At 30.7% G+C, this 9094-nt stretch overlaps 1 protein-coding gene across 1 annotated transcript in view; it reads left to right on the plus strand.

Moving 5' to 3' along the window:
- mmp13a.2 (matrix metallopeptidase 13a, tandem duplicate 2) overlaps positions 1 to 2475 on the plus strand; it is an 8875-nt gene extending 6400 nt beyond the window's left edge. The window contains exons 8-10 of the mRNA NM_001446337.1: positions 1752 to 1911; positions 1995 to 2098; positions 2189 to 2475. Of these exons, the coding sequence (NP_001433266.1) occupies positions 1752 to 1911; positions 1995 to 2098; positions 2189 to 2289 (365 nt within the window). The 3' untranslated portion in view covers positions 2290 to 2475. The remainder of the gene's footprint in view (positions 1 to 1751; positions 1912 to 1994; positions 2099 to 2188) is intronic.
- The last annotated feature ends 6619 nt before the right edge of the window (positions 2476 to 9094 follow it).

Here is a 9094-nt window from a genome sequence, read left to right on the forward strand (position 1 = left end):
TCAAATGTAAAATAACCCTGTATAAAAGGGGTCTCAAGCTGCCGGCCCACAGGCCATTTGCGGCCCCCGCTCCTCCTCACTCAGGTCCGTAACTGACATCAAAAATATAATGAGATTCGGCCTGCCAAAACCTATATTTTAAATCACTATCATTTATTGTCCAGTAGGTGGTTTTGACCCCCCACCTACTGGACATTTAAGGTACAGTACTATATAACCGGTTTACTTTCGGTTTCTCTCAGCGTGCTGTCGAGAGTAACACACATGCAGGTAATTTCTGGGGCTGATTTAAACATTGAATTATATGTCTGTAAGTGCTCTATTTGTACTAAAGCTCTAGTTTTGTAAATATTCAAGGGTCATTTGATTATAGTCAGTTTTACACCACCTGTATTTTGTTGTACAAACACCTCTTCATGGCTTACACAATATGATAGTGGTCTACATAGGATCTATTTGCCAACTATTAGATTTAAATGGTCTCATTTAATAGATTTTCTTCATATGCATATTAAGATTTGTATAAAAAAAATGTGCCTTACTAACTATTTGACTGCTGGCTGAACTGAACTTGTTAAAGTAAAAATGAATATATATAGTTAAAGTCAGAATTATTAGCCCCCTTTGATTTTTTTTTCTTTTTTAAATATTTCCCTAGTTATGTTTAAGAGGGCACAGAAACTTTCACAGTATGTCTGAAAATATTTTTTCTTCTGGAGAAAGTCTTATTTGTTTTATTTCAGCTAGAATAAAAGCAGTCATTAATTTTTTAATAAACATTTTGAGGAACATATTATTAGCCTCTTTAAGCATATTTTTTTTTTGATAGTCTACAGAACAAACCATCGTTATACAATAAACTGTAATATTTTTATATCAATTTATACTACCCCTTCAATATGTACAATAACAAACAAAAAGAAGGAGCTTTGACTGCGTATACACCGGGGAAGAATGTCTGAGTGCATCAATTACATCAGGTTTTCACTTTTTGGTTGTGCTTAAATGTTAAAGCGGTCCTCCTATGAATTGTCAGTCTCTGATTTAGCCCTCCGCCAATTTGAGTTTGAGACCCCTGCTGTATAGACTTCATTTATCTTTCTTTAAGTGACAAACATTATAAATTGTTGAGCCTAAAGGCTTAAAACTAGCTTGGAATGTACAAAGCCAGTCACAAACCTTAAACAAATATTCAAAGGGTAACATTTTTGGTAAATTTGTGAAGTTATATATAATCCTGACTCTACTTGTCCTGCAATGTGTCTATTACAAATGCTCACATTGCGATAACAATGCTGAAGCCACATATATTGATAAATGTCCTCTCTCTGTTAAACATAAATTGAGAAATGATTAATTTGGGGGGGGGGGGCTAATAATTCTGACTTCAACTGTATAGTGACTTGGGATCCTTTGATTGGAGGATCGTGATTAGCTATTGTGGGCCAGTTGGGTCAATCATGAGCACGTGCTCCTCTAGTAGTTTAATATTAAACCTCACTTATTTTAACACTTTTCAATGCGATTTTCTTCAGTGTTTAGCATTTTTGAACCCTCAACCCTGGAATTAATGAAACATGCTTAAAAAAATAACTCTTTTAGTCTTTCTAGATACAGTAGGATTTAGAAAATTGTAGGTTCTGCATTTTTTATATCTATTGTACTGCACATTACCTTCATGGAACAATATAGATGTTAAAATAACTGTATGTCATAAGAAATGAAAATAATTTGGAAATTGTTGTTCTCAGGTGAGAAGGTTTGGGCTCTCTATGGCTATGATATTGTGCAAGGCTATCCCAAGAGTCTCAGCATGTTCCGTCTGCGGAAAAATGTGAAGAAAATCGACGCAGTCCTCTACAAGGAAGACAGCAACACAATCCTCTTTTTCGCCAACAACCAGGTTTACAGGTCAGTGAATCACTTGAAAAAAATCGTTTCAAATTAGCTGCTTTTACAAAAATCGTCACCTAACAAGAATGAATGTCTTGCAGTTATAATGAAAGAATGAAGAAAATGGATAAAGGTTTTCCTAAACCAGTGCAGAAGGTTTTCCCTGGAATGACCGGGAAGGTCACCGCAGCCTTCCAGTATAGAGGTATAAAGGGTTTTACTATACAATATCACAAAAGAAAAAAAAAACTGAGGTAAAATCACATCTAACACTGTCTTTTTTGTTTTTTTGTAGGTTTTAACTACCTCTTCAGTGGATCAAAGATGCTTGAGTTTGGCTCCAACAACAAGCTGTTACGCGTCCTGAACAACAATTATTTCCTGCCGTGCAAATAATCTATTTAATACTTAACGCCTGAAGAAGAATCCGAGCCATCAGTATTTTATATTACTGAGTAACTTATTGCAAATTAACTTATTTTACCAAAAGTATTCATGTGATTGTATTATCCCTTAAAATCATTTGCGTGTGTGACAATGATCTGATCAATGCAATTTTGAATAAAGGTTTGAGCAATTTGATTAACAGTCTGAACGCTGGTTTTTGGGTCAATGAGTTAAATTAAATGGGTCAAGTTAAATTTAGTCTACATTCAGTATAAATTATATTAATAGCAAGTTGAGTGTCTAATTTGACTTGTGTGGGGGAAAAAGCTAAATAAATAATAGGTATGATTATTGTGACATGCTTATTAAATTGCATTAAAATGAAATCATATTAAACTCTATTATAACCTACATAATTAAAAATGTCTTGTTGACAAATGTAAAACCAAGTGGTTTGATGTACAGTAGCAAAATATAGATGCAAGATGACAATACACATTGTCATCTCATTTTGAGCCACTTTGCAAAAAAATCCAAAAGCATTACATGTTTCTTTTTCCCATGATAGCTTTATAAAATAATATGTAATTTTAAGGATTTCTATACATTTCATACTTTTCTAAGTTATCAAATTATATAAATATAAGAAATCAACTTCTCATTAAAACATTGAAATTATACCACAGATATTCACCGGCCACTTTATTAGGTACACCTTACTAGTACAAGGTTGAACGCCCTTTTGCCTTCAGAACTGCCTTAATCCTTCATGGCATAGATTCAACAAGATACTGGAAATATTCCTCAAGTGATGTTTTGTAAAAAAATTTCAGGAGGAGCATGCGCAGAAGTTTCAGTATCGAATACGTCATTGACAATCATTAGTTTCCTGTTCTTAGCTGACAGGAGGGGCACCCGGTGTGGTCTTCTGTTGCTGTAGCCCATCTGCCTCAAGGTTGGACGTGTTGTGTGTTCAGAGATGCTCTTCTGCATAAATTGGTTGTAACGAGTGCTTATTTGAGTTACTGTTGCCTTTCTATAAGCTGGAACCAGTCTGGCCATTCTCCTCCTCTGGCATCAACAAGGCATTTACACCCACAGAACTCCCGCTCACTGAATATTTTCTCTGTAAACCCTAGAGATGATTGTGCATGAAAATCCCAGTAATACAGAGTTTCTGAAATACTCAGACCAGCCCGTCTGGCACCAGCAACTATGCCATGTTCAAAGTCACTTAAATCAGTTTCTTTCCCATTCTGATGCTCGGTTTGAACTGCAGCAGATCGTCTTGACCATGTCTATATGCCTAAGTGCATTGAGTTGCTGCCATGTGATTGGCTGATTAGAAATTAGCGTTAACGAGCAGTTGGACAGGTGTACTTAATAAAGTGGCCGGTGAGTGTATGTATAAATTATTTTTTGATGACGATTTCCTAACATTTGATTTATTTTAATGATAAAAATGATAATCTGAGATAATGAACATTTAATTTGGGATAATGGTTTTATTTAAATATATTTTGCTGATATTATATAATCAAAATAACTACTAATACTATTAAAGAATGACCTGAATCTACAAATAAACAGAAGTAAAATACACTAGTCTCTATGTTAATCTGCAATATTACAGCACATGTGTTTCAGATTTTCTCTATTGTTGTCTAGGACGTGTTTATTTCTTTATAGGAAAATTCACCCCCCAAATCAGACGAGTAACTCAGAGATTGCCCGCAAACACATGGCTTCGGTGTTAAGAAAGGACAGAGCGGCGATGGGAACCAAACTGTGCATCTTCGGATTGCGTGCAGCTTGTGTGTCTCCAAGCTTTCCTGTTGCATGAGTCTCATCCAGGTTAATTTCACATTAAACGCTTTAGAAATAATTGGGGGCTGTGAATCTCACCGAGTGATGATGAAAGTGTGCCTGAGCAAGGCCTTTCTAAATGCAACTCCAGCTTCCTTAAAAACACACACTGATGTCAGATGTCAATTAAAAAACTGCAAAGCTTTCCTTCATATAAAAATAAAATCTTACCAATTCTGTTCCAATATCAACTTATTGTGGTGTTTTTGTTTGCATGTTCTCCCCGTGTTGGCGTAGGTTTCCTGAAAATTGTAAAGTGGCAATAACAAACCAAAATATATATAAATATTACTCTGATATTAAATAGTGAAACTATTAGGATCTGCAAATGATCAGTCAGAATGGAAATTGATTTAATGTGTTTAATAATACATATTTTAGATATTTTACTTAGACAATTATACAGCCTCACTTTTTTTGCCTTATTTCAAAATTCTTCTCAATCATTTTTTGTCTTTAGGTGTTTAAATATTTTGTCTTTAAGTGTTTTATTTAATTCTAACTTTAAGTGACTAAACATACAGCTGAAGTCAGAATTATTAGCCCAGGGAATTATTTTTATTTCCCAATTTCTGTTTAATAGAGAAACCATTTTTTCAACACATTTCTAAACATAATAATTTTAATAACTCATTTCTAATAACTGATTTATTTTATCTTTGCCATGATGACAGTACATAATATTTTGCTAGATATTTTTCAAGACACTTCTATACAGCTTAAAGTGACCTTTAAAGGCTTAACTAGGTTAATTAGATTAACTTGGCAGGTTAGGGTCAAAATGACCTTAAAACTATTTAAAAAAAATCAAAAACTGCTTTTATTCTGGCTGAAATAAAACAAATAAGACTTTTTCCAGTAGAAGAAATATTATCAGACATACTGAGAAAATGTCCTTGCTCTGCTAAACATCATGTTGGAAATATTTAAAAAAGAAAAATGAAATGAAAAGGGGGCTAATAATTCTGACTTTAACTGTGTATTCATATATAATCAAATAATACATATAATAAATATAATAATAATAATAATAATAATAATAATAATAATATAGTAATATTTCCTGTGGAGTTTAATCAAAAAACAAGCATACGTGCAAGTATACAGTAGTTTGCTATAAGACTTTTTAAAAACATGAAAGAGGAAAAATCTGTAAATAATAAACAAAAATCAAATAAAATAATATACTGATATTTGACCGTAAAACTATTATGATCTGCAAATGATCAGTCAGAATACAAGAAGTCTCTTAATGTCTCTTGAAAATGCTTAATTTTAAATGTTTAACTTATTATTTCTACTCTGCTTATTATTACTATTACTATTTACCTTTTTTTTTTTTACTATTTTTAATGACAGTTTTATTTATATTTATTATTTATTTCTTAATTGCTTTTAATTGTTGTTTTGTGTTTTGTCTAAGTCTCTGAACATTTTTCAACTTCATTAAGTGATTTAACATATATTCATATATAATATATTCATGTATTATTAATATTTCCTCTAGATTTTAATAATACTTGTAAAATTGTTCAACAAAATTGTAATTGAAAACAGGGATTTATGTGCATGTATACAGTAAATAGTTTGATTTGATATACTTTGTAAAAAAATATGAGACAAGAAAATATAAGAAATGTGGCAATAATTAACAAAATCAATAAAAAAATTAATTATCCACGGACACTTAAACTATTATAATCTGCAAATGATCAGAATAGAATAGATCAGAATAGAAAAAGTCTCTAAATGAAGTCTTTGAAATTACTTTATTTTAGATATTTTACTTATAATTAATACTTTTTTTTACTACTTTTAATGACTATTTTACTTATATTTACTACTTATAGCTTTTTTTGCCTTATTTCTAAATTGTTCTAAATTGTTTTGCTTTTTGTCTTTAAGTCTTTGAATCTTTTTCAACTACATTAAGTGATTTAACATATATTAATACACACTCAGAAATAAAGGTACAAAAAATCTGTCACTGGCGCTATTTAAAAGCTACACTTTTGTACCATAAAGGTGAAAATTAGTACCTTTAGGGTACACTTTTGTACTTTTAAGGTTCACTTTTATATATCTTTAAGGTAATATGAGGTACACATTCTTACTTTAAGTATTAATATGTATCTTTAAGGATCTGTTAGAAACAAAAATGTACCTTTTGAAAAGGTACCGACCCAGTGACAGATTTTGTATCATTATTTCTGAGAGTGTGTATAATAAAATAATAAATAAATAATATATTATTATTTCCTGTGGATTCTAATATATAATCATTTATTTGATTCTTTTACTACTTTTAATTACTAATTCACTTATATTTACTATTAATAAAGTTTTTTAAATTTCTGAATTGTTCTCAATTGTTGTTTTTTGTCTTTAAGTCTTTGAACATTTTTTCCGCTTCATTAAGTGATTTAACATATACTAATATATAATAAATAATATATAATATATTAATATTTCCTGTACATTTAAATATGTACTTGGAAAATTGTATAACAAAATTATGATGCAGATATTTAGTAAACAGTAGCAAAAACAAAACAAAATAAATCTCAATAAATAATACACTGATATTACTTAACTCAAATTAAAAGTATTATAAAACTATTATACTCACACTATTATAATCAGCAAATTATGAGTCAGAATAGAAATGGCGTCTTAATGTCTTAAAAACTTTTTATTTTTGATGTTTTACTTATAATTATTATTTTTTTACTACTTTTAATCACTGATTTACTTATATTTACTACTTATAATGTTTTTTGCCTTATTTTTTAAATTGCTCTTTATTGTTGTTTTGTGTTTGAATATTTGAATATTTTTTAAATGCATTAAGTGATTTAACATATATTCATAAATAATAAAATAATACAATAATAAAGGGCAGCACAGTGGCGAAATGGGTAGCACAACTGCCTCACAGCAAGAAGGTCACTGGTTGGCTAGAAAGGCACGTGCTGTGTAAAACATATGCTGGATAAGTTGGCGGTTCATTCCACCGTGGCAACCCCTGATTAATAAAGGGACTAAGACGAAAAGAAAATGAATGAATGAAGCATATATTAACATTTCCTGTGAATATTAAATATATAACACTTGAATAAATGTACAACAAAATTACCATTAATAAGAACAGTGGCAAAAATAAACAAAATAAAAGCACAATAAATAAAATACTGACATTACTTAACTTAAACTAATAGAACTGTTATATTCCACAAATTATGAGTCGGAATAGAAATTGTCTCTTATTTTCTTTGAAAATACTTTATTTTAGATATAATAATTATTACTTTTTACTGCTTTTAATGACTAATTTACTTTATTTATTACTTAAAATGTAATTTGCCTTATTTCTAAATAGATAATTTTCCTGCTTTATTAGTGGATTTAACATATATTATTACATAATAAAATAATATTGAATTATTTCTTGTGTATATTTAAAATTGTACAACAAATTTATAATTAAAACAGGATTTTTTTTTGCCAATATACAATAAATAGTTATGTTAATAGCCTCTTTATGTCCTAAAAAGTATTTACTTTTAACTAGTTATACTTACTAATTTACTTCTATTTATTACTTATAATGTCTTTTGTTTAATTTCTAAATAGTTATTTTTTTCCCACATTATTAGGTGATTTAACATACATTAATAAAATTATATATTATTATTTCTGTGTATATTTAAAATTTTACAAGGCATTTTTTTCCCCAATATACAATAAATAGTTATATTAATAGCCTCTTAATGTCTAAAAAAAAGTGTTTAATTTTGACTAGTTTAATTACTAATTTACTTATATTTACTACTTATAACCGTTTTTTTTGCCTTATTTCTAAATTATTATTTTGTGTTTATAATTTTGATTATTTTTGCGCTTCATTAAGTGATTTAACAGCTTTATTTAGTAGATTATAAAAGTGTGTTTTTGATTCATTAAAAAAGAAAAACAATGCTATTTCTCAGAAACTGACAGAAGCAAAAGCTTCTCTGATCACAAATGCAGGTCTTCAAATTATAAGTCACATTCAGCATTGCTTAACAGACACAAGCAGAGTAAAACCAGCAGAAACCAGTGGGATCTGCGCAGTGAGTAACACAAATCTGTCATCATACCTTTGTCATGTCACGCATCTGTGCTTTCCGAACACCATCATCAGACATCAGGACAAAAAGAGGCTTTTCGGATGCAAACACACCTAGGAATAAAAATAACAATAATATATGTGTAATTATGGACGTGTAGTATGAGTCAGAATCTCGGCGTGCAAAAATTAACAAAGAAATTCATCCTAAAAAACGATGAATGTGGAAACAGTCACTTTGGTTTTACCACAAAAAACACAGTTATTGCTGTTGTGGTTACTTTGCAGGACTTTTAGTGTGTTTTTGTAAGACTGTTCTCGCAGAATCATTTGAAGATGACACCCATACAGTCTCACACTCATACATTATGGCCCCATATAGCGCATGTGTTTGGACAGTGGGGGAAGCCGGATCACCCGGAGGAAACCCACGCCAACACGGGGAGAACATGCAAACTATGTTTTTATTTATGTTTTAACACCATATCAGCATTGTGGAGAGGTAAACATGATCGAACACACAATGAGGGGGGAGAGCATGCTCAGAGCCCAGCGGCTTACCAGCAGGCCCATCAGAAATAATAAATAACACCTGTTTATAGTGATTGTGCCGGAGAGACACCCTTCTTAAGGAGAACAGAAGGAGCAGCCGGGAGAGGACAGAGCACACACACATACACTGCTACGCGTGTTGTGCATTTATAAAATAAAAATATACTACGTACCTGATATCGCCGACCCTGTCTTCTTCTTCCCACACAACAACTAACTTTACTACAAGCATATATTTATGGCAATAATAGTAATAAATATTTAAAAATGTTTTTTTTTTTAATCAAA

This window comes from Danio rerio, chromosome 10 (assembly GCF_052040795.2).
Source record: "Danio rerio strain M-AB ecotype USA chromosome 10, GRCz13ab, whole genome shotgun sequence".
NCBI classification, from domain to species: Eukaryota; Metazoa; Chordata; class Actinopteri; order Cypriniformes; family Danionidae; genus Danio; species Danio rerio.